We start from the raw sequence: 25,439 nt of genomic DNA on the forward strand, positions 1-25,439 counted from the left end.
AAATTATGTATATAAATAGTAAATCAGATATAAGTTATCCATTTATATATAAGGAAATAAATTATATATATGAGATATTATATTTATAATTAATTGAAATAAATTTATATTATTTATTAATTTTGATATAGAAAGATCAACTTATATCTTATTAAAAAATATAATTTATCACTTTATATATATATTAATTTATTATTTTTGTATATTTTATAGATATGCTGTTCAAAAGTTTTTAGTGTATATATATATATATATATAAATATATATATATATATAAAAATTTTTATCAAATAAAAAATTTGATGGAAGCGTAAATACATTAAGTAAAAAAAAAAGAAATTTATATAAATATTTATATTTGGTGTGTGTAATTGTTTGTAAAAATGATTTTATTAATAATATAATAAAATTGATAAAATTAATTTATTACTTTAATCTTAATGTTTTTTACATTTCCACTAAAATATTTTTAATTATTAATCTAAAACTTGGCAGTATCTAGGCAGATAAATAAAATTTTTTTTTTAATTATGATTTAAAACTTTAAAATATTTAAAATTATTTTTTAAATAATTTCATACATTAAATTTTATATGTATAACTTTTAAAGCATAATAAAAGCTATGAATTTATAAATGGTTTAAAATTTAATCTTATTACTTATAATTTATTTTTAAACGAAATTATGAATTCTTCAGATCTATTTTTAGAAAATTAGTATAATAAAGAAAACTATAATTTAAATTGAAACCTAAATTATGTGTCAGTAAGTTTCTCAGAATTAATGTTTAATTAGAGGTCAGTCCTGTGCGTACCTTAGTGCTCGTAATCTTCCTGCAATAAGAAAAGATGGGTCTTCCAACATAGCTTTTAAAACAGCCAAAAAGTCGGCTGCTTGATCTTCATCAATTGCTCGTCTATCATACGATAAGGACGTTGACATTTTTGTTACTTTTTGTAATGTAGCATCTACAAAATTATATATACAATACATTAATATTCTGTAATATTATAATATTATCTTTATAATATTCTTTTTAAATGCTTCTTACTTAGTTCTTCTTGACCACTTCCAACTGCTAATATTGCTGTTTGAGGAAGATTTATAATGGCCCTGAATTGCTTAATACCAAACATTCCCAAATTGGATATTCTAAAAAAAAATTGCATACATAAAAAAAAATATTAGAAACGTATAAAATATAATTTATATTTTTTAATTTATATAATATAATATCTCTATATTTCGTTCATAAATTCATTTATTTACGTGAATGATCCTCCTTGAAATTCTTCCGGTTTTAATCGACCAGTTTTAGCTTTTTCAGCTAATTCTTTTATATTTTTCGAAATATCCAGTACACTTTTAGCTGTAGCATCAAAAACAATTGGCGTAATAAGTCCTGATTCAATAGCAACTGCGATAGAAATATCAACTCTTGACATTTGAATTATCTATTAAAAACATAATATTTATGAAATTTATTACATTTAGTAAATAATAATAATTATATTAAATAATTATATCAAAATTATATACTAACTTGATTATTTTTATATAATGTATTTATAAATGGACATTCAACTAGTGCATGTGCAGTTGCTTTTGTAATGAAATCGTTTATTGAAATGTTAATACCATCAGCTTTGAGTTCCTTACGAATTTCATTTATTTTATCAATTTTAATATCGATAGTCGCATAAGAATGCGGGATAGTTCTCTAAGAATTTATTAAAAGTTCATCTTCTATTATATAGAAAAAGTAATATTGTTGCATATATTAATAAATAAAAATAGTTTGTAATTACTTTTGATTCTCCAAGTCTTTTAGCAATGATACTGCGTATATTAGAAACTGGAATATCTTGATAAGTGGAAGGAACACCACTGGGTACATGTTTCTTTACAGGAATATCAGGCTTTTGATCTTTAGGCGGAGGTGCTATTTAAATAGAAATATAAATTTCAATATATATAATATATATATATTATATTATATATATATTATTTTCATATTTTTATTATTTGTTTTTACATACCTGTTTTTGGTGCAACTTTTTTTATATTCTTTGTTTGAATATAACTTAAAACATCACTTTTTAGTAATCGATTAGGCCGACCAGTACCTTTAATTTCTTCTGCTTTCAATCCATATTCTTCCAATAATCGTCTTACTGCAAGACCATATACTCTGAAGAAAAAAAGAGAAAGAAAAAATTATACATAATAATAGAAAATATATGTGTATCATAATTCAAAATTAATAACAATTTTTTTATATGCATACTGTCCACTTGGTGCAGGTGGAGTAGCAACAGAAGGAGCTGGAACACCTACAGGAGGAGCAGTTGGAACAGCTACAGGAGCAACTTCAGGAGCAACTCCAGGAGCAGTAGTAGGTTTTGTTATTTTTGGAATTACAATATTTTTCCAATCCATTCCTTTTTCTACTGTAATGGCAATTAATTCTCCTACTTCTGCTTGACTTCCTTCAGGAACCTGTTTCATGATAAATTTTTAAGTAGATATTATAATTTTTCAATAGAATATAATTTAATGTTTAATAACAATTATATACAAGTATTTTTGCAAATATGCTTTCATCCTCGATTTCAAAAGTCATGACAGCTTTGTCTGTTTGAATTTCAGCCACTGCATCGCCAGGTTCTATTTTTTCTCCTTCTTTTTTAAGCCATTTTACTATCGTACCTGAAGTCATTGTTGGTGAAAGTGCTGGCATACCAATATTTGTTCTGAAAATAATAGAATCTATATTAATATAATATAATCTGCATCTATTTGAATTTTTAATAGTTTGCTTTATGAATGAAAGAATAAAAATAATATATTTATTACTTTAATAAATACATACTGTCCAGGAGGTCCTTGAACTGGCATAGTTGGAGGAGATGTTGGTGATGGAGGAGATGTTGGTGATGGAGGAGATATTGGTGATGATAGAGGAGATGTTGGTGATGATGGAGAACCAGTAATTGAAGATGCAGTTACAGGTGGTGCAACTGAAACAATATCTGGCATTTCCACAGATTTCCAATCTTCATCTATATCAACTGTAAGTGCTATTAATGTTCCTACTTTGATATCTTGAATTCCTTCTCCTACCTAGAAAATATTTTAAATTTATTTTGGAAAATAATTGTTAAATATAATATCTCTCATAGAAGTTTTACTTTAAAATCTTACAATGATTTTTGCAAGAATACTCTCATCTTCTAATTCTAAAGTAACAACTGCTTTGTCAGTTTGAATATCAGCAACCGCATCTCCTGCTTCAATCTTATCACCTTCCTTTTTGAACCATTTCACAATGGTACCTTTTTCCATAGTAGGTGACAAGGAAGGCATTAAGATACTCTTTCCTTGGACTGAAAATAAATGAAAAATTATGAGATTGTACTATTGTAAGATTGTACACTGAGTAAAAATTATATGATTTTAATATTATTATATATTATTATATATAAATTTCATATAATTTTAATATTAGTATAAAACTTGATTGCATAATCAACATAATACTGCAAATACATTATAACAAACAATTACAAGTTATAATGAATGAAAAATAACAAAAATATTTTTGTTCAGTATTTTAGGTAGTATCGTTATAATTTATATATAAGTTAATTAATATTATTTCAAATAAATATCGTTTGAATATATAAATGTATGTTAACCTCAATCACGTATAATGGTATTATTAATATATTTCTGAATAAATTGCATACCATCGAAAACCCAACTTGTATGGAAACATAATCGTTGATATTTTAACGGCACGAAAATTCGAGGTACTACACGACTATTATTTTTAATGGATAAGAGCCCAATTCTAGGTATCATCATTTGCGCCATATTTGATATGAAGTAATTGAGTTTTCAATATAGATTATATGTATATTAGATCACTTTCGACCTTCACAATGAGAATCTATTTATCAGATAAATCCGTTATAGGGTAAAATCTTCTACTCAATACATTTTTTAATGACATCGCATTAATTGTTAGTAAATAATTATTATATAATTATTTATTTAATTACATTTATTAAAATAAAATTTAATGATAAAATTTTACATTTTTTTCTACGTATTATATACAAAAATTAAAAATTTAAATTTTAAATCTATTGATTGCAAGTGACAATACACTACTATTATATATATATATATATATAATTATCGTATAAATACATACATTGATTATATAATTGCAGCATATAATAAAGTTATTATTATCAAAATATATTAAATATTTGGCTATTTACTAAAATCTTTTAATAAATAATATGAAATTTATGTAAATTATAGTTTTAAAACTAAATAATATAGATTGATATTATTTCTTAAATAATTTTGATTTATAACTATTTATTATAAAAAATTTAACAAATCAGCTTTATAATATTTTTTATTTTATGAACATATTTTTAGATAAACAATTTCTATAAATAATGCGACGTTTATTGAATTTTCATTATTAAAGTCTTATTTTTAATCTTTAGGTCTTAAAATATAAGATTATAGTAAATAAGTGAATAAGGTCAATCACAGTTTACTATTCATTGATGGAATATCATGGTGTAACGATCATTATCTCATAAATATATCGCAATGAAACTTTTCAATACTTTTTTCAATGATTTTTATAACTTTAGAATAGAGAGATTTTATTGAGTTTTGCATTCTTCTCGATCAGCATTTTGTGGCCAATCACATACATTATTCTTTGTGTTCCAAATCAATTTATTTGGACAAGTGAATTTTACTGCCTTTCCGTAAACACATTCATAATACTGGAACAAAAATTATATTTATATATATATATATACATTTAAAATTTTTTTAATAAAGAAAATAAATCAATATGATAAAAATTTAAAATGATTATTTACAGAGTTGCAATTTTTAGACGGAACGAATTTGTCGTTATTTTTACAATCGATCTTATCTGTTTCTCCATTGTCTATCGATGGAATAGATTCAGATTTATCTGTTTCTGTAGAAGAAGTTATTTCTGGTTTTTGAGTAGATAGCTCTGTAGGTTTGTTAGTAGATGGTCGAGTAGATTGAATAATTTGAACATTATCTGTAGTGCTTGGTGGTCTTGCCCATTCAGGCTAAGAAAATCAGATAAAAATAATATTTGATATAATATTTATCAAAAGTATTTATATATCATTGATTATTTATATAAATGAATAATTTAATATATACTAAGCTAAAATTTGTTTTATTTTAATAATAAGCATAATTTTTTACCGTAGGAGTTGTATGAAAATCTTTTTCTGGCACGTTATATCTTTTTAATCCTTCATGAATGACATTCATTAAAGGATTGCGATCACCACAAAGTCCTTGAAAATCGTCCATATCAATGGCCCAAACCATGGCTCCCGCGTACCGAGATTCCTTGATAAAATCGATCTTATATTTCACACTTTCCACGTTTTCATAACCGACCCATTGCGTTCCTATAATTATAATTAATTTGGATATCCTCAAAATTATTTACTCGTGTATATTCATACCTTGATACATATATGGAACTTTCCCAATATTGTCGAATTTTTGAGTCCAGTTACTACCCGGTGCTTGCAATCTGGTACAGATCTAAAAATATCTCTTCATTATTCTTAAAGAAAAACGAGCAATAAAAAAAATTTACATTACGAAACGACAAAATAAAATATTTTTTTTTTTTTGTAGAAATTGTTATCTCTTATAATTGTTATACTGGATATTATCACAATACTGTCATAATATTTGACATGGTTATGATTGATTCTAAATACTTCGTAATAAGCAAGAAATCCTTTAGCTTGAGTGTATTCCCCAGGTTCCCCGCCACCAGCCTCTTTATTGATATAGGTACCAGGCTCGTAATTGTTGTTACTCTGACTGAGAGTAAATGTGCGTCCATACAATGGAATTCCAACGACCAGTTTTTTAGCAGGACAACCTTTTTCTTCCCAAAGTAGAAGACCATCGTGCTGCGGGGAAAAATGTTGAATATCGTTCAACAGAAAAAATAAAGAATTTAAAAACAAATAGATATAATTCGAGGGGAAATTTATTACAAATTCTAAATTCGTACCACGTTCAATTTTTCATATGCCCATTGGTCATGCGGGCGGCGATAAAGTGGGCTGTGCACGTCGGCAAATCCAGCCCAGTTACCTCGAAGATCGTAAGCCATTACGTGTACGGCATCCATATTTCTGCGAAAAATATTTTTATTCATTCAATCTGTAGAAACATTGATTAAAATTAAAAATCTCAATTTTTCTTCTTCGATGATAATATTTTTAAACCACTTACTGGCATATTTCTGGTACGTGATATCCTTCATCCAATCGGAACTTCGCCATTGGTACCGCGATCGTCAATTCCCATCCTTTCTTTTCCTTGTCGAAAGCACGTCTTATTTCCTCGATGAAGTAGAAGAAATTGTCCTTGTCGGAGAACCTGCCGCCCCTGTCACTGGCTCCAGGATATTCCCAATCGAGATCGAAACCGTCGAAACCATATTTGTGCATAAATTCTGAACACGATGAAACACATAACAATAATACGAAAATTAAATGATTGTAAAAAAAAAAAAAAACAATTCTTTCTTACTTTGAAGAACAGTTTATCTAACATTGAAATTATCGATTTTCTTTTTTTTAAATTCGCTCACCAACCACACTCTTGATGAAGCTATCGCGTCTTGCTTTCACGCTGACCAGGCCACTGTACTTTTTGCCGCCCTCCCCCCAACCGCCGACAGCCACAGAGGTCTTCAAATGTGGATATTTAGATCTAAGATTGTTGAAGGCCAAAAAATTGCCCTTGTCGACGTCCAAATCTGGATCCAAGATGAGCACCTCCCAAGTCACGTTGCTCACACCGATGAACGAGTAAATGACGTGGGTGCACAAGTCGCCGGGAACATCGTCCACCCCATAACTGCCGACATCCTTTCGATAGATCGCCCAGTTGCTGAAGTAACACGTTATCCTGGCAGGCTGAACGTTTGCTGAAACTTTTCGAAAAATATCACGTGGATAATATTCACGAGAAATGATCTTAAGAAACCTTGTTTCTAGTTTTATTAATATATATATAAGAAAATAATTACCTGTGCAAACGAGAATTACGAGTAACAGGGAAAGGGCCGGAAGACATTTTCCCGATGTCATTTTGGAAGCTGTTACAAAAATTTAGATATTAGTTGTAGTAATTTATCAGTGTCGAATTTATTTGTAATTTTTTTAAAAAAAGTTTTGAATTACGATGACGTAATTATTTTATGTAAATTCTTTGTATTATTATTATATTCAATTTCGTTTCAAAGAAAGCTTTGTGAATAAATTAATGAGTGTCTCTTCAAATTAACGAAATAGCGTATCAATGATAAAGAGTTATAAATATAATTTATTTAGAATATTAACTTCTTTTAGCAACACGTTATCGGAAAAAGTTCGATTAATTTTTAATTTTCAATATTAAAATTCTCACCGAGAAGAATTTTAAGACCGATATCGATCTGAACGATGATCAGAGACGTATCTGTTTCGATCGAATATCGAGAGAATATTTGAAAAATGATTAACCGATTGCGAGTAATGAACGGTTCATCGAAACGTGTCGTTCCTCGAAATGTATCGTTTCTTCGAATAGAAGCTCGTTGTTAAGTAAGGCAAATATCGCGATATCTCCGTAAATTTTATCGTTCGAAATAATCTCGCTCTTGTTTCCGCACGAGCGCCACGAGTAAATTAACCGTATCCGATCGATCGTTTCCTCGATCTTGATCTTGGGCTCGCCCCTCCACGGAGAGCGAGAAATCTCATTTGGAAATTGAATAAGTCACGTGTAGTTCGCCAAATTCGATTTCATCCGCTCCGCTGGGTTATTGCTTTTCTATTACCTTTTTATCGGTTTTTTTTTTTTTTTTACCGTCTGTACAAGAAGAAAATAGAAAACAGAATTTCAATAATATCTTTACGTTCACATTCTTCTTTTTTTTTTTTTTCTTTTTCATCGTTTAATTTACGAATAATATTTTTCAATATCGAGTAGAATAAAATATAAAAATATATAGATATTCGTGTGAAGATATTTATATTAAAATTTACGAAAAAAACTTGTACGATTTATAATTTATATTTATGATATTTTAATTTTAAACAAATTTTACAATACATATACTTGTATATGCAGATAGAAAATTCTTTTCTTTTAAAATTTTTTGCATACTTATTATCGTTATTTTATATCATATCATCGAGTCGAACCGACATTTTGCTCGTCTCGAAACGAAAACGAGTTTGCGTCCAAAGAAGCGGCATAGAATATTAAAAGTTCAAGCACCTTTGCAACGGGAGTTCTCGAACACACGAGAATTCTCGAATTCGATACACGCAACGATCCAGCTCCGATAAAAGTTGTATATATATATGTATATTTTTTGTGCCTGTCCCAACTCGATAAAAAATCGACGCGAAATCAAATTGCTCTCATAAAACGAAACGTTCTTGTTGGAGAGGCCAAATTGCAATATAAAAATTTTGATCGATTTGTATTCACTTTCCCGCAAAAATAAAACCTAAACACCTCTCGTTGGTAACAGGATACGTTTATATCGAACTTGTATTTCCTTCTTAGAAGATGACAAAAAGTACCTTTTTCACGCGTATTTTGTTTTTTTTTAAATATTAGTTAAATTATTTAACTGTCCTAATCGAGAAATAATTTGATTTCTAACATGAAAATTTCGTAAAATATTTCGACCGTGATGCGAATTGCAAACAATGCGAATATAATACTTGCACGAAAATATCGAAGCAAAAAAGTTTTTCAAATAAAGAATATTTTTTCCTCGATTAGATTCTCTTCGTACTTATTTCTGAAATACATTTAATACATTTCAAGAGGGAAGAAAACGGGATTAAACGAGAAAAAAAAAATTATATGAGAGGAAGGAATTAAAAGAATAAAAGAAGAGATAATTTTTCCGATGATAAAAATCCATTTTTTCCTCCGTTCATATCGACCGAAGATTAAATAAATTGGTTCCAGTTCATTGTCTCCGATAGAGGCGCCAGTCACGAAGCGATAATCGATCCGAAATGAGGCAGGAAGAGAATTACAGGATAAACGAGAAACAAAGGCGAAGGATCAAAGACCCGTCCTTGGGATTTGAAAAGGGATTTTCGCGCGAAATAAAAGAGCCAGATAATGATCCAGGTTGCGAGAATAAAGGAAGATAGTGGGAGCCGCGGCTTTTTCGTTGCTGCGAATTAAAATGCCGGCTGCATCGGATCCCTCGACTACTATTGAGCTGCATTGAGAATACAAACACGCCCTCTCAGGGACTCGGGAGATCTCTATTTCCAGCGGGATGATAACTTTAACTTAACCTAAACGTTTCGTCGATCCTTTTAATCTTTTCCTTTTAGGATCGTCGTGTCTTAAATCGCGTTTATATTATGAAATAATTTTTTGAGATAGTTTTGAAGAAGGAAAATTTTGAAAATTGTGTAATTTTTTTTTTTTTATAATACTTTGGGCATCTTATGCGTTCTAACAAAGTTGATCTAAAATGATGCAGATTGATTTCTAGAAGATGTTGAAAATTGAAAGAGTTATAAGAAATTTGTAAAATTTAAAAAAACATTTGCAATGTTGCTTTTGAATATAATTTCTAATGTTGCTTTTATGCATTAGTTTCAATTCATAGACACAATCTCTAATCAATATTCAAGAAATGAATCGAACAGTTCGCTTTCGATATTCTTCGTTAGTTCTACATACACTTTCGAGGTTCTTCCTGTTCTATAAGCAAACAGAGACTATCTGTGTTAGATCTTCGACTTGATGCATGATGCAATTTGCTGATATTCGATTAAGGTTGAGGCAGACAAAAAAATAAAATAAAAAAAAATTAAAATAAAAATAAAAATTCGATAATCGTTTGATTTGACTGATTTTCGATATCAATCGATATAAATTGTTTCTTTATCTAATATGTATTTTATCTATCCAATTATTTAATTCCTATATAAACATATATCTACAATATCACTTAAAAACAGTATTTTTTTTATATAAAATAAGAAAGAATAAATGAATTTTTTATAAGTAATTTTAAATGTAAGCATAAATATTTATATATGCATATAAAAACAAAGATTAAAAGATTGGATATTTAAAATTGTTTATAGATAATAAAAAAAAAAAAAACATTTGGCGAATCAAAAATTAGATTTTAACTTATATCTCACTTAATATTTCGTTTTTGTAATGTAAATATAATTATTGTTTTATTATTTATTTTATTATTCAACAAACTTTTATTACAACAAATAAATTTAATACGTGACTTTTTCAATTTTTTAAGATCATAGTAGATTTGTAACTAATAAATCAATCGTCATTTTGTGTGATGATAGAAGATAATTAATTTTAGAGTCTTTAAAATCTTAATTCCTTAAATCTTTCAAATTCTATCTAGGAATTACTTTTGAATTGCAAGTCGATAAAAGAAGAAAAAAATGAAGAAATATCGATTGAAAAATGAAATATGATGTATAAATATTGTTTTAATGATTTAAAATGAAATTTGGCGATAGAAATTGTCTCTCTATATTCTTCTCTATATTTTTATATATATATATGTATATATTTCTCTATATTTTTCTATATTCAACTCTTTGATGGGAAAACAGATGATTGCAAAACAATTGTTGTTAATTACTTTGCAGAATTTTTAGATTATGAGGAGATAAACATTTTTCATGAAAATTATTTTCATTCTTCTAATTCTTTCTTTTGTCAATAATATTATAAAAATATACAATAATTGTCGAAATAACGATTTTAATTACAATAATAATCTATAAAGTTTCAATATTTAAAACACAACAATTACAAAATATCGAGATAAATCTTTATTTAAGTATCACGAGATAAAACGAGACCAACAGAAACAAACACTACTTAACGATCAATTAAAACATTTAATCTCTTTAATAATGAATTCAAGACACTTAACTCGAATTTCAAAATAAATTTTCAATAGAAGATAGATAAGTCATTGAGGAAGCAAGTCATCAAAAAAAACACGAAAACCAAAAAAAGGAACGAACAAATCGTGTTCTCAATAATCAAGCAAGGAGAATTGAAAGAGGATTAAAAAAGAGAGTTAATCCAGCTAAAACAAACATTATTCAACGATTAATTGAAATATCTAATAATCTTACTCTTAATAAATTCAAGACACTTACCTCGAGCTCGAAATGTCAAAATAAATTTTCAAACAGAAGATACAAGTCACTCAAGGGAGCAAGTCACCGAGAAAACACGAAAATTAAAAAGAAATGAAAATCATTGATGCATTGTCAATAATTGCGGATGGAACGAGAAGGCGATTCTAAAGAAGACACAAAGAGGAACTGGTCAGAGAAACGAAAACGTTGAGAGAAAAGCAAAGAGAGTAGGACTCACCTTCGCGAGTAACTCAGAAAAATCGTTGCCTCGGCCGAGGTTAAGCTCTCATATATACCCAGGTGGACCTCATTAGAATTCAGGTGCAAGGGGCCTGACACGATTGGTCGGTTCGTCGACCCTCTGCCTCTCGTCAACAACGAGAGGGGCGATCACGATCCGTCACTGCTGATGCCTCAGATCTCTTCGTCTCTCCTTACCTTTTCTTTTTTCTTTTTCCTTTTTTCCATTCGTCACAGATCCCTTTGTCTCCATTCTACCCTTTCTTCCTTTGTTCCCTTTTTCATTTCAATTTTATCAACTTTTGCTTTGCCCAAGATTATTATTATATTATACTATAATAATAAGGAATTAAGATTGAAAGGAATTAGAGAAATAAAGATAGACAAAGATTAACAATTATCATTTAATAAAGGTTTTTTTATCATATGAATAATAATTATCAATGAAAGATCATTGCCTTTGTACTCAAATGTTACTTACTTTGTATAAGAAATCTTGTTTCTATTTATTTTTAACAAAATTAAAAAGAAATTTCATTTTTTTCCTTCTTATAAATGTTGGTATTAAGTCTTTAACTCTGGGAATTATTTTAACAAGGTTATTTTAATAGAAACTTTAAATAGAAACTTTATCTGAGATTTATTAATAAAAATCTGCATTTTGCAAAATGTAAAAAATATATTCTGTAAAAAATATAGATATCTTTTTCATCATGACCTTCAAATCAAATGTGTATTAATTCTATAAAAAATTACCATAAAGCAAGGAATCAAAAAATTGCTTGAAATAAAATTTAAAAAGCACTTTAATCAAATTTAGTCAGGAACAAGACGAATGAACAATCCAAACTCATGTAATATGGATTTTACTTTATTCGTGTAACAATAACAGTTCCTGTTTCCACAGTAGTTTCCTTTTACAATAGTTATTTCGCTCAAACTACCCTAATAGCGCAGTGGCAACCGCAGAAAGCAATCTTACGCTGGTTTCTCAGGTACCATAGGGCCAATGGGGGTGTCGAGCGAATAGTTTTTCACGATGAACATACGCATCGTCGTTCCTTTTCTTTTTCTCGAACCCTCGATGTTTATTTTAATGACTCGCGATAGTAGTATGTCCATCAATAAGGGAAAATTCTTAAAAAGGGCACGATGGTAACGATTGCGCTAAACGGCCATTCCTCGCGAGTTTAAACTTTCTTCTTCTCGATCTCGAGAGGAGTGATCGTGATACGATCGTGTTTTTTTGATCGTTGGATTTCACCGTGCGTCATCCTACATCGTATACACGGATCATCGTATCGTAAAAAATTATTCCTAACATTGATGCCTGTGGACCATATAGTTCTCATATAATAGAAATCGCATCTCTTAATTAGCATGATTAACGAGATACCTTTTTCTCGGGGTTTGACAGTCGTCGAGGGGAGATCCTTACGTTTAACCTTACTTTTTTTGTGCTGAGCGTTAGTCTTGCTGGTTTCATCCTTCTTTTTTTTCTCTCTCTTTCTTTCTTTCTTTTAATTGACGAGCAGTCGCCGTGTTTCGCGATCGATCTGCTTTAGCGTAATTTGGCACTCTTCAATTTTGCTCGAACGTTCTACAATTTTTTTAACAGGCTACAACAGTGCAAGATAGCTTATAAACATTCGTCCACCTTTGCGACGCTTCGCGTCTAAATGCTCTATCTTAATTCTTTGAAGCGTTGTTATCTGGGATATTTCTTTCTAGTTTGTTTTATTGTGACATGGATAGAAATAAAAATTGATAAATTCAATTTGCAGAAAAAAAATTGAAGAACTTGAACTGAGCGTTTAATCTTAATGATAATAAGAAAAATAATAATTGGAATTAATTCAATTATCGCTTCAAAGAATTAAGTTTCGATTATATCGAAAGACACGCCGACAATCGATTTCCATTAAATGGATTCGACATTGAACGATTGTTGCACGCATCTAAGTTTCTATACATAACTTATCTAGTCGCACTTTCAAAGCTTATTTTTCTCCCTTCGTTAAATAATACGAGAAACGACCTTAGAAAAACATAAATACACGCTACTTCGAAAAGTTGAAAGTAGCGAAAATCGATGTAGAACGCGCTGTTTATAGGACGTTTCTAAAGCGTACATATGTGTTATGTGTTTCTTAAATTACGAGTGATTCAACATCGAGTCAAATGCACTTATCTGTACGAGAAAGTTTGTAATAAAAGTGTCGAGAGTACTCGAATAATTAGCGAGTCATATAAATCATATGCATTTGACCGTGTTGAAATTGGAGCAATTTATGGATGGAAACACCGATCAAATGCAGAATATATGGATATACCATGTTAAATTTTACGTTCACTTTTTGTCAACGGTCATACGATGTATAATTATCCTTTATAGTAATAATAATTAGCAGACTTTCAATGATAACACATATTTTTATCAATAAACATTTTATCGTTATTCTGTTAAGTAAGAGATTTTATTAAAAAAAGTTCAGTGAATACTCTAATCCTTTTAAAATTAAGAAATATTTTGTATAATTGGTTTTTCACTTGTTAGATTATTCTTGATTGGAACAAGTGTTATTCAATTTATCCACACGAGCAATATAAATTCTTATATGATAAGATAGTTGACATGTAATTTTGAATATTTCATTGATGATTCAATCATTACACTTTATATACTTAAAAACAAAGCACTGAGTATACACAGATGTTCGAAAAACTTATTTCCAAATTTCATATATCCTCGATCGGTGTTTTATACCTAAAAATGACTCGTCTCAGTCAGTTCAATATGATCGTTATTTAGAGGTTATGTTTATTCATTATTTGACTATGTTGCGTTACTCATAGCACCTAGCATAAACGCAACCTTATATTCTATCTTATTTCTAATATACATATTCGTTCCTCTTACATAAACCAATTTGAACCGATGATTCCCAAACTCGTTGCAATATATACATATATATATGTACATACATACAATAAATTATTTGCTATTAACGTTAGTAAATATAAATGTAAATGTAAATTTAAGATTGAAAGACGAGTTTGCAAAGCATGGTTTCGTGTAACAAACAAAAACTGAATTCGGCTAATATGTAGTTTATAAACGAATCTTTTATTAATGAAAGAATTATAAAAAGAATAGATTTGTTTAAATGGAAATTGAAATTATATAAGAATTAATGTTAGAATCTAAATAATATTTTTTTAACAAATTACTAGCAATTACTAGCAAGAAATTGGAATAGCATTCAAATTATCTAATATTAGCCGAACTCAGTGATTAACCATGTTCCTAAATATTTATTTTATTATTATACTTGATTCCTTTCCTAAATAATAGCATTCATACAAGTTACAAGAATTACAGTCATTTTCTAAATGAACCGCATTGTGCGATCGCTGTTTCTTAATTTATTATTAATATTATGATTATTATTGTTGTTATTATTATTATTATTGTTGCTGTTATTGTTATTATTATTATTATTATTATTATTATTATTATTATTGTTATTGCTAGTGATAGAAACTTGTGGAAGCATTCTCTTCGAATAGAAGAGAAAACATCGAGGCAGTATGGCGTCAAGCATAAATGGTCTCAGAATATTATACCGCTAGAATATTTTATGTTCGAGCAACATTTACATTACGAAATATAGGCCTCATAATAAGTCTTTAATTTTATAATGATGGAGTTTTATATATGCTTATCGTTTAAAAACTGTATAAGACCGTATAAGAGTAGAATATTCATCGAAATTTCTTGTTAAAAGTGTTCTTAACATAGATTCAGTAATCCAATGAATGACACGATTAAAGTTTCATACGAGTCGAAACTTGAAACCATCCTGTCTCGACGTCATAATTAAATGATCATAACATTTCAAGTAGAAAATAGTAAATATAAGGTATTATTAGTCGATTGAACTATATATGTTACAAAAAGGGAATTGAATTTGATTAGGAAAGAGAACGCAGTAAAAAAAAAAAAAATTAAAAGTTTCTTTATTTTTGAAATAATTTCATTTGGATATTTACTATTTTCTTCCGTAAATATTATTCATCTAATTTTGTTCGACATCCATTACATTACTAATTCTTATCGACAATTCAGACGACAGCTATTTATTATCAGTTTATTAAATCGATGATTATGTACAATATCGATGCAAATAAAAAAAAAAACATCTTTTTTTCTTTTTTTTAAATCGTTAATATAATCATAATAGCAAGTGTCAGATAAACCACTTTTTTATGAAATTTCAAAAAATGTTTGAAGAAGAAAGATGTTTGTTTCTCTGTTGTTCCGGGCTGGCAGTAGCGTTTTCACTTTGTGCTAAAAAGATTTTTCAGCTGTGTGAGAGATTTTAACTTCTCTATCATTTTTCTTATGAGTAATAATTCTCCCTCTGCTGATATAGTGGTAATGGTGTTACAGGTGAGAGATCCTCGTCTTCTAAGCTCGATTCGGTCTTCAAAGGAAGGGTAGCCAGTGCTTTCACTATCAAAATAAAGGAATTAATTTCGAATCGATATGAAACGTTCGCTGGAGAACTATTTGAGATAAGATCATTTCAGAGTTTTAACAGGAATACATTAATGATAACATTTGAAAATATATCACTCACAAATTATTTAAACAAATTTTTGTAAAACTTTTTGTAAAACAAATTTGTAAAACTTAATTTCTTATTTCTCCAACGAGCGTGTAGCAAAAGAAAAAAAAAGGATCACTACAAAAAATGGAAATTAATCGAAAAAAGGATATATGAAGGGAGATGTAAAAAAAAAAAAAAAAAAAAAAAAAAAAAAAAAAAAAAAAAAAAAGAAAAATATAAACAAACCTGAGAAACGATAATATGATGTGCGTGTCCTATATGGGAAGATGGAGAAAGCATGTCAGTCAGTGTGCCTGGTTACCTATACACAGTATAAACAATCCAAACAACACTCACTACATATGACACAACTATATTTTACATTAATAGGAATCTTGATAAAAAAATTAATCGTATAAACGAAATTATAAAATATTTATGACGATGCATGCCAATGAAAAATTCTTTAAAACATTTTATGATTTTTGGAACTAGAGAGAAAATGTTTTTTTTTTAAAAAAAATATTCCAATTTCTAAATCTCTAGCAATAAAACTTAAAATATAAACATATGTAAAAAAAGAAAGCCATATTCTTCTAGTTCCGATAATAAAATTACAACAAATAAGAAAAAATTATACAACAAATTGAATAAAGCACAAGCCTTCTGCACTAAAAATAAGCAGAAGGCATGAAAGCTAATAAAATTGGTCATGCTATCACACCACTAGACACTAAATATTATTAGATTCATGCAAAATGAATCAAATTGGATAATCGAATATTTGCATTTTGAGAAGTCAGAGATTCAACGTACCCGCCACCATCTTGCTCTTTTCCATAACTTGCTTAGCTAAAATTTGATTCAATTGTAGAATATGCTCCCTTTGTCGTTTTTCTTCCACTACTTTTCTCTTCAAACTATCAGATTGCTCGATATTAATATTGTCGTCTGAAAAAAGAAGAAACGATTCATTTAACCATATAATATCTATTCAAAAAAGTAGCCTGATGTAATGAAATTGTGAAATGATCCATACCACTTCCGTCTGGCGCGGTCACGGTTGTTTCAGACAACATCTTCCTTATTGCTTCCGCTTTCTTCAATCGTTGCTCCTGCTCTTCCGCGGTTAATTCCGGTGTCTACAAAATACACTTATTCTAAAATTCTATCGAGAAAACAACGTAAAAATAATCATCTCACCTGTTCAGGTATGTATCTTTCGGGAATCACGATCTTATTCGGCGTTCCCAAAAGTTGATCGATAGTGCTCTCGTTATACTTCAACTCTTTGTGGCTCAAGGTCGATCTGACAACATCCGGAGCATTGATCCTCGGCCTGAGCGCTCGTTCCATGTCCAAATCGTCTCTAGCTCTTCCCATTCCCTGCGCAACGTTGCAAAAAAAGCCTCCATACAATCGTACACATTTCACGCTCGCGACAATGAAACACGAAAAAGCGACGCCACAGTACACGACAAAGTTGGAAAAATGGAATCGACAAAGGAAAGAAAGAGAAACTAATGAATTGGGATGACGATGAGAAAAAAAGAAAGAAACACGAGTAAAAATACCAAAAGAAAACAAGAAAAAAAAAAAAAAGAAAAAGAAAGAAATGATACCATCTTTGAGAACGTATCCTCTAGGTCGAGGATAGGTTTGCTACTGGACACGGTATAGTGTCGCCTTTTCTCGCGAGGGATCTGCCTGCGTCTCGGTCCCTCGACTTTTTTCTCCGTCATTTCCTTGATGATCTGTCTTGCTGCCTCGCTCTTGAACACGGGCGACAATTGAGGCGAGGAGCTCGACGTGTTTACATTCAACGACGAGCCGTAAGCTTTCTCCTGACCTTCGAGGTTGCTCGATGTCAACAATTCCGGGCTTATCGGTTCCTGAACACTGCCTTGACTCTCATTATACTGCCTGTACGGTGTATAGTACGGATGGTGATGATGGCTCGATTTGATCGTGTAATTTTGCTGGTGGCTACTAGGACTGTAGGACGGACTGGTCGAGTAATTTGGCGAGCTGATAGGAAGATGCGTGCTCGAGGCGAGGCTCTCCGTGTACGGCGACAAAGTACTGTCCGAGCTTCCTTCCTGTTGCGTTTCGAACTGCGTGTCGATCGACGGGCGAAATAACGATCGAGAGTGGACCGAAGTGGAGGGCCGAACAAAATAAGGCGTCGGGAGGTGATAGGCGAAACCAATGAAAAAAAAAAAAAAAAGAAGAAAGAATAAAAATGCGTGAAATCGTGCGTATCATCGAGATGCTTTTGGTGCTTTTCGTGTTTGGGCGCTCGTCAGTTTTGGCCTTGATCGAGCCGCTGCGCTGCGCGCTATAGTATAGTATACTATACCTATAGTATAGGTAGATTTTATTTATAAAGGACGTGAAGCAAAAATTTTTGGAAAATTTTAATTCCTATTCGAAAAGTTTAAATTCGATATTTATCGTTTTTTTGTTTTATTTATTTTTTTTCTATCAAAAAACGCGTATAGTATATTAAGAGTTTCATACAACATACAACAATATCTTACAATATCAAAGATGATTCAACAATTGTAAACGTAACGTGCAAAATAAAAAATAAAAGTTTAGCACTTGGTTGTTATTCACGTAAGAAAAATATAAATTGTTAGCACAATGAATGATGCTTTCAAAAATTAATCGAACGTAAAAAGAATTTAAGGGGGGGGGGGGAGATAAAATATGGATCGAACAAAGGGGTTAATGTTAAGAAAGATCCATTGATCGATTAATCGGCGCATTTAGAGAAACATTGGAATTACTTACCCTGACCTTATTACGTCTGGCCAGCATGGTTCTCAAGGCGTGCATGCTATCGCTTCTAGGAGGAGGCACAACCGGAACTTGATGGATCTCCGGCTGTTGCAGCCGTTGCCCGCCGAAACCTCTCGGCAAGGACATGCTTCTTTGGAACTGCACGTCGTCCAAGTCCGTCAACTGGACTGTGCTTTGAGCGTGAATCATCGGCGACTCTTCTATCACCTTTCCTAATTGAGCCTTCTAAAAATAAATTGATTGGGAATAGAGTGAAATAAAATTGAAACAACGTTGACCGTCGCTGCCGGGATACATTATTGAGTTTGCTAAAGTTCTAATATCTAAATAATAATAATAATAATGCTTCTAAATTCTAAAGAAAATTGATATCTTTATCTTTTAGTTTTACTTGTCAGGATTGAACATTTGTCTTTTAAATTTTTAAATGTTTTGGTATTTTTTAACATTTTTTGAAAAAAAGAAATGTCAAATCTATGATATCTATTAAAAAGATATCAAACATTCTTTCAGAATAGAATGGAGAAAGAGAGAGAAAGAGAAGATAAAGGTAGTGCACGAGACTCGAGGATATTACCTCGAACTTCTGAGAACCTCCTAAATCATCGTCGCACAATCTCTTAGCACCCCCGGGCGCCTGAAGCCCGTTCGTTAATGGAATTCCAATGTTTCCAGTTCTGTCTCCTCTATCTCTTTGCCGTCTTTCTGATTCCCGCTTCACTATTCGCACGGTCTTAATCTCTTGTTTCTCACGGTTGTGGATCAAGCCTTGAAAACACACAATTATAGTGAGTCACCAATCTATATTGTCGTAAAGCCCGATGATTGCGTTATTGATTTCGCTTACCGGTAAACTTGTTGTCCTCGTTCTGTCTGTAATTATCGTTCAGCAACGCTTCTTCGTTTAGGGGTGGCGGTGGTGGAGGTGGAATGTACTCTGGTGGAAGAATTACGCCATTTGTCAGATTCCCGTCTTGCTTGTTGTTCTCTGAAATTGTGCAAGTAACGTTGACAGGTTAATTAAATATGGGACATTTTTCATTGAAGGAAAAAATCAAAAAAATGAGGCATTAAAAAGCAGAGAGGTTAAATTAGAATTAACCGTTACGTGTTAGTCAAAATACCTAGTGAAAAGTCATTATTCATATATTCTTTAAATCCAATATTCATCGCCAAAACTTTTCTCACTGAATTCCATTCTCTGCTTCAACGCTCAATAAAAGTTCTGCTTTAAAAATTCACTCATTCGCCTAGAGTTTTTGAATTGAAAAAGACTGATTATTCCTTTTTTTCCCCAAAAATTGTATCACTTCTTCTCACCTTGAATTCTAGAATCTGTGTTTATATACAACGGAGCGACATTCGCTTGTATAAGACTTCCTTTCCCTTGCATCTGATCCTTGAGAAGCTGTTGCTTCAATTGATGCTGATGGATCTGTTCACGTAACTGAGGAGAGAGCGAAGAAATATGATTCTGGGGCGATTGAGGGTACGATTGCAGATTGGCTTGCTGCTGACGACTCGTGGGTGACGAGTCTTTGATCTGCGTCGGTGAACTGAAATGCGGATACGGTCCGCCGTTCTGCTTGCCACGAGGCGAGGAGGATAATGCAGGACTCGATGGTGAATCCAAACCGTGATCCAAAGTTATTCCGGAATCGAGATCGGTCTCCAACCAAGAGTTTTGCGTCCGCTTCTTCGGCTGGTGCACTTGAGGAGCTGCAAAATAATATGGGATAGAGAATTGTATTTGATTAATTATTTATAATATTATAGAAGAATTTTGATGAATTTGACACGATAATATAATTTATTTGAAGCAAAATTTGTACTAGAATTTGACACTTGTAATTGAGACTATCTCTAGTATAAAACTTGTCCATTTATAAAAAGTATTCAGTTATTTATTATATTTATATTTATCATCTAAATTTTCAATATTTAAAAAATAAAATTCATCTAGAATAAACATAGACATAATTTTGATATTATTATCAAATATAATTTTTTTTCAATTGTTCAAATGTTTTCCACTAGAACTCTCATTTTAATAGAATAAAATTTTCTTAATTTGTTAATTAAATTTAAAAGATAAAAGATAATAAAATTCTTTAATTTAGATACTAATTTAGACACTAGAATTGTATTTGATTAATTTTTTACAAAATTATAGAAGAATTTTGAATTTGATTCATTTGAAGCAAAATTTGTATTAAAATTTGACAACACTTGTAATTGAGAGGTCTCTTGTAATTAAGTATAAAACTTGCCATGTCCATTTTTGAAAAGTAATTAGATCAGTATTTATTGCAATCTGTTTTTCTGAATTTCAAGAATAACATCAGTATTTCCATCTAAATTTTTACTTTCAATATTTAAATATCAAAATTCATCTAGAGAATAAACACAGACATAGTTTTGGTTTTATTATCAAATATCATTTTCTTTCAAATGTTTTCCATTGAGATGCTCATTTTAATGAATTAATTCGTTTAATTCAATTTAAAAGATAAATATGATATTAAAATTCTTTAATTTAGACACTAGAATTGTATTTGATTATTTTTCTATAAAATTATAAAAAAATTTTGATGAAGTTGATATGACAATTTGTTTGAAGCAAAATGTACTAGGAATTTAACAATACTTATAATTGAGAAGTCTAATATAAAACTTGCCATGTCCATTTATAAAAAGTATTCAAATTTATTGTAACCTGTTTTTTTCTGATATTTCAAGAATAACATCAATATTTCTTTTTGTTACATTTTCATTTTCAATATTTAAAAACTAAAATTCATCTAAAGAATAGACAGAGACAGTTTTGATATTATTATCAAGTATCATTTTTCATCTTTCAATTGTTCAAATGTTTTCTTCCCACTAGGACGCTCATTCTAATGAATATCTCTTAATAATTCCGTTAATTAGATTTAAAAAGATAAACGCGATATTGAATTAAAATTCTTTAATTTAGACGCTATCCGGTTATATTTTTATTAGATTTAACGTTTAATCTTTGTCCGTGGCTGGGCAGCAAGAGCAAAGCTCACCAGAAGTAGGTTGCGGTCGGATCTGCTGCACCAAGTTATGAGACTTCTCCGTGAGCTGTCTAACTTGAATACTCAATTCCTTTCGTTGTCTCTGCAGATCACCGACCAATTGTTGAACCCGTCTCAATTCCGCTTCGAGGGGGCCAGTGGTTGCCGAAGTGTCCCTGGTCACGTTCCCCGCGTATCTTCTCGACGCTTGAAGCTTCTGTCGAAGCACAACCAGGTCCTGTTCCAATCTCGCATTCTCGGCCACCGTCTCTTCGAGTTTCTGAAAGAGAGAGACACGAGAGAGGGAGAAGATTATTCCTTGTTCTTGACGCGTGCCACTAATAGTTCGACAAGCTAAAGTCGACGATATGAGCAGAACGAAATTTATCTATTTCTGTGCTTTTGATTCATTTACCTGGAAGAATACCGGCTTTACCTGGAAACAATGAATGGGACGATTAAATCAATTTCTTTTTAACAACCGCACGATGCATGCTATTTCTCTACTTTCTATATATATTCTATATATATAGAATATATATATATATATATATATATATATTTATATATATATTGTTTCGACAAGAGGAGAAAATCCTCTTATTTTTCACTTTGGAAGAAATTCTTCATTCTTTTCGAAAAATGGAACGAAATTCGGACGAAAGAAAAGTTCTCGATTGAATTCGTCGTCGAATAGAAAATCCGCGCGAAATCGATTCAACTTTTATCCTGCGCCTCTTGTTCGAGTTCGAAAAGATTAAAACTCTAGAGGTAGAAAGGGAATTTTTTTTTTTAAAAACGCGGCTTTAGTTTAACCGGCCAATCAAAAGACTCCTTGAGAATGATTCAGATTCATCTTACCTTCGAGTTGTGCGCCAACAACACCCTCACTCTGCTCAGCTCTTTTTCCAGCAGAAGCTGTTGCTTCCTGTATCTCTCGGCCTCGGCCAAATTGCTCCTGCTTCCTTGCAGTTTGTGCCGGAGGCCGCCTAGAGCTTTTTCCAGGATCTCCTGCAAAACGGAAATCGAGAGGATGTTAATTCGTTGGAAAAAGTGAACGAACTTTTCGTAAATATTGGATAAAAATGATTCGTCGATGGTTAATTTTATATTATTTTCTCTTATATAGTTTAAAAATTGTATGACTTTATAACCTTCATAGAATTCAATTCACTGGAATTTATATTTATATTACATATTATGTATAACAAATAAGAAGTTTTCACAAATCGCATTCAATTTTACCATTTTTATGATCCTTTGAACGATATATTTCACCAAATTAAACAATTGCAAAGCAAAAACATAAGTTGATCCAATATTACGTGATCTTGCGCTATAATGTATCAATTCCAAGTACGAATACGTACACAACACTCGTCACGTATTGTGTTAATAATTCACGAGTGCGAAGAGAAAGAGCATTCTTTAAAAAAACAAAAAAAAAAAAAAAAAAAAAAAAAAAAAGAGATGAGCAGAGCTGGACGCGTTTTGGCATTTTCACAGATCGGCGGATCGCGTTACTCGCCTTGTCTTGCTGAAGACTGTGAAGTGTTCCGGATTCCTCCTGGAGCAACCGATCCAGTTTGTAGAGCTGCTGCACCTTGGCCTACGACACATAAGCGGCGCTGTGAGTTAACCTTGAAGCTTCCACCCGAGCGTGGAATGGATTCGCGTTTCAACCGGAATCTAGCGATTCCGCTAGAACGAGCGATGCTCGTTGTGTCGTAATCGTCATTGAAGAAAAAAAGAAAAAAGAAAAAATTGCGGTTTTTAATACAACGTCTCGTATTTCGACGCGTATTAATCATAATAACAACGTACAAAGCTGCACAAAGGATCTTTAAATCGTATTCGAGTTCGTAATTTTCCTAACCCACACGCGTCGTCTCCTTATTTATTTCGTTCTCGATTTTCCAGGTCGGTATTATGCACCGTTATGGAAGATTCCGCTAATTCGTATTTATCATGAGGACATTTTCTCGGTAGGTAAGGTAATTTGTAGGGAAGTGCACAAAAGTAGTATCTATTATGGTACAAAGGGAAAATAATTCTTGACATGTACACATATATGTATATCAAACGAAACGTGTTATTCTGTCTATGTTTCTTACTTCTTTTATAGCAACTTGGTAGACAATCTGCTTTTTTTTCCCATTTCCGTTACTCTCTGGAGAAAGAAATATTTTTTCAGACACATATTCTTCTTGACTTTCTTGCAAATAGGAGATTCGCATTTTTCGATTGCATTTTTAGTTTTAAAATTATTTTACATCTCGTTACTTAATCCTCGAGAAATTAACAGTATACAATGAGGTTATAGACGTGCCTATGGCATCGTCACACAATCGTTTTGGATTTGATTGCATTTCTTTCTTTTTTTATAATTATTTTTTCTTTTTTTTTGTACATATCAAAATATTGACGTTTCCCATTGGGAAAATGTCAACTTTTGATTCCACATTGAATATGTCAATCAACAATAGCTTTGAAATTTTATGACGTATATTCTAGAGGATACAATACACTTTAAACATTTTTACCAGTATTAACAAATTAACAATTTTAAATAAAATACATCACATAACACAATAAAAATATTACCAAATTACTAAATTTAAAAATTTCATAATATACTTTAGTAAGTAATTGTAGCTTACTTTAAAAAATTGTATGATATAACCTAACCTATTCTAGAGATACAATACACTTCAAACATTTTTACCAGTATCGATAAATTACTTTGAAATTTCATAGTGTTCAACGTCTAATAAATAAAAAATACTCTCAGCTTACCACAGATAATAAACCTATAATAAATTCGTAGACATTTCAAACTAAACTAAATTATCAAATCGTATCAGAACTCGTCAATTAGGATTGTTAAGCCTAACCATTTAAAATAACATTCGATGATCGATACCTGCAATTGTCCATGGTCGGGGCTCAATCGGTCCCAGTCCCTTCGCTCCTCGGCAAGCAAACGTTGCTCCTGCACCTTCTGATTGAATTCCAACCGATGATCCCTCGAATTGTCGTGCGCCAGATCGTGTCGTGAACCGGATACACTGTTGGTCCCATTGGCAGTGTTGCGATTGTACAGGGAGCCCAACTTCACCATATTGTCGACCAAATTCACCAGCGGTTTGCCTTTCTCGTACTTGATTTTAACGATAAAGTATATATATATATATATACATGCATATATATATATATATATATATATATATATACATATATACATAGTATATATAAATACATATATACATAATATATATACATATATATACATATATATATATACACAGGTTGCATTGAATTTCCAACTTCGATCAACTTGGCCAAGTTTCTTAATTAATCGGACTAATCCTCGAAAAACTTGCCACCGGAACTCGGACGGAATAATTAAGCAGGGGCCGTCGAAATAAATTTCGTTTCGTTTAATTCATTATCGCCACTCGTA

At 30.9% G+C, this 25,439-nt stretch overlaps 3 protein-coding genes across 13 annotated transcripts in view; all 3 read right to left on the reverse strand.

The window, feature by feature from the left end:
• Positions 1-651: 651 nt before the first annotated feature.
• LOC122718794 (dihydrolipoyllysine-residue acetyltransferase component of pyruvate dehydrogenase complex, mitochondrial-like) lies at positions 652-3,976 on the reverse strand. The gene is made up of 11 exons (XM_043944128.1): positions 3,751-3,976; positions 3,206-3,387; positions 2,874-3,124; positions 2,580-2,754; positions 2,289-2,500; positions 2,041-2,192; positions 1,810-1,943; positions 1,545-1,721; positions 1,271-1,455; positions 1,053-1,153; positions 652-969 (listed from the first exon to the last, which is right to left on the reverse strand). The coding sequence occupies exons 1-11, from the start codon at positions 3,875-3,877 to the stop codon at positions 800-802; spliced, it is 1,866 nt and encodes a 621-aa protein (XP_043800063.1). The 5' UTR covers positions 3,878-3,976; the 3' UTR covers positions 652-799.
• Positions 3,977-4,436: 460 nt separating this feature from the next.
• Positions 4,437-11,666, reverse strand: LOC122718719 (endochitinase). Of its 3 annotated transcripts, XM_043944004.1 has the most exons (11): positions 11,516-11,665; positions 11,296-11,441; positions 7,146-7,214; positions 6,705-7,049; positions 6,344-6,566; positions 6,120-6,243; positions 5,818-6,015; positions 5,554-5,635; positions 5,285-5,496; positions 4,918-5,142; positions 4,437-4,818 (listed from the first exon to the last, which is right to left on the reverse strand). In XM_043944004.1, exons 3-11 carry the CDS (start codon positions 7,204-7,206, stop codon positions 4,693-4,695), a joined length of 1,596 nt encoding a protein of 531 aa, XP_043799939.1. In that variant the 5' UTR covers positions 7,207-7,214; positions 11,296-11,441; positions 11,516-11,665; the 3' UTR covers positions 4,437-4,692. The 3 variants fall into 3 exon arrangements, with proteins under 3 accessions (XP_043799939.1, XP_043799940.1, XP_043799938.1); XM_043944005.1 differs by lacking the exon at positions 11,296-11,441 and having other exon boundaries at positions 11,516-11,666; XM_043944003.1 differs by lacking the exons at positions 11,296-11,441; positions 11,516-11,665 and adding an exon at positions 7,526-7,927.
• Positions 11,667-12,367: 701 nt separating this feature from the next.
• The window catches only part of LOC122718717, a 226,721-nt gene continuing 213,649 nt past the window's right edge, over positions 12,368-25,439 (reverse strand). For 5 of the 9 annotated variants that reach the window (XM_043944001.1, XM_043943998.1, XM_043943996.1 and 2 more), the window contains 14 exons: positions 24,900-25,136; positions 23,505-23,585; positions 22,838-22,987; positions 22,392-22,412; positions 21,989-22,256; positions 20,256-20,654; positions 19,783-19,923; positions 19,513-19,703; positions 18,927-19,160; positions 17,753-18,244; positions 17,334-17,516; positions 17,170-17,272; positions 16,947-17,081; positions 12,368-16,033 (listed from right to left, as the gene is read on the reverse strand). In XM_043944001.1, coding sequence (XP_043799936.1) covers positions 15,921-16,033; positions 16,947-17,081; positions 17,170-17,272; positions 17,334-17,516; positions 17,753-18,244; positions 18,927-19,160; positions 19,513-19,703; positions 19,783-19,923; positions 20,256-20,654; positions 21,989-22,256; positions 22,392-22,412; positions 22,838-22,987; positions 23,505-23,585; positions 24,900-25,136 — 2,748 coding nt within the window. In that variant the 3' untranslated portion in view covers positions 12,368-15,920. Of the gene's footprint in view, positions 16,034-16,376; positions 16,453-16,946; positions 17,082-17,169; positions 17,273-17,333; positions 17,517-17,752; positions 18,245-18,926; positions 19,161-19,512; positions 19,704-19,782; positions 19,924-20,255; positions 20,655-21,988; positions 22,257-22,391; positions 22,413-22,837; positions 22,988-23,504; positions 23,586-24,899; positions 25,137-25,439 lie in introns of all 9 variants that reach the window. The other 4 variants (XR_006347448.1, XR_006347449.1, XM_043943997.1 and 1 more) reach the window with 4 other exon arrangements.

This window comes from Apis laboriosa, unplaced genomic scaffold (assembly GCF_014066325.1).
Source record: "Apis laboriosa isolate Shangri-la unplaced genomic scaffold, ASM1406632v1 scaffold68_cov148, whole genome shotgun sequence".
NCBI lineage: Eukaryota > Metazoa > Arthropoda > Insecta > Hymenoptera > Apidae > Apis > Apis laboriosa.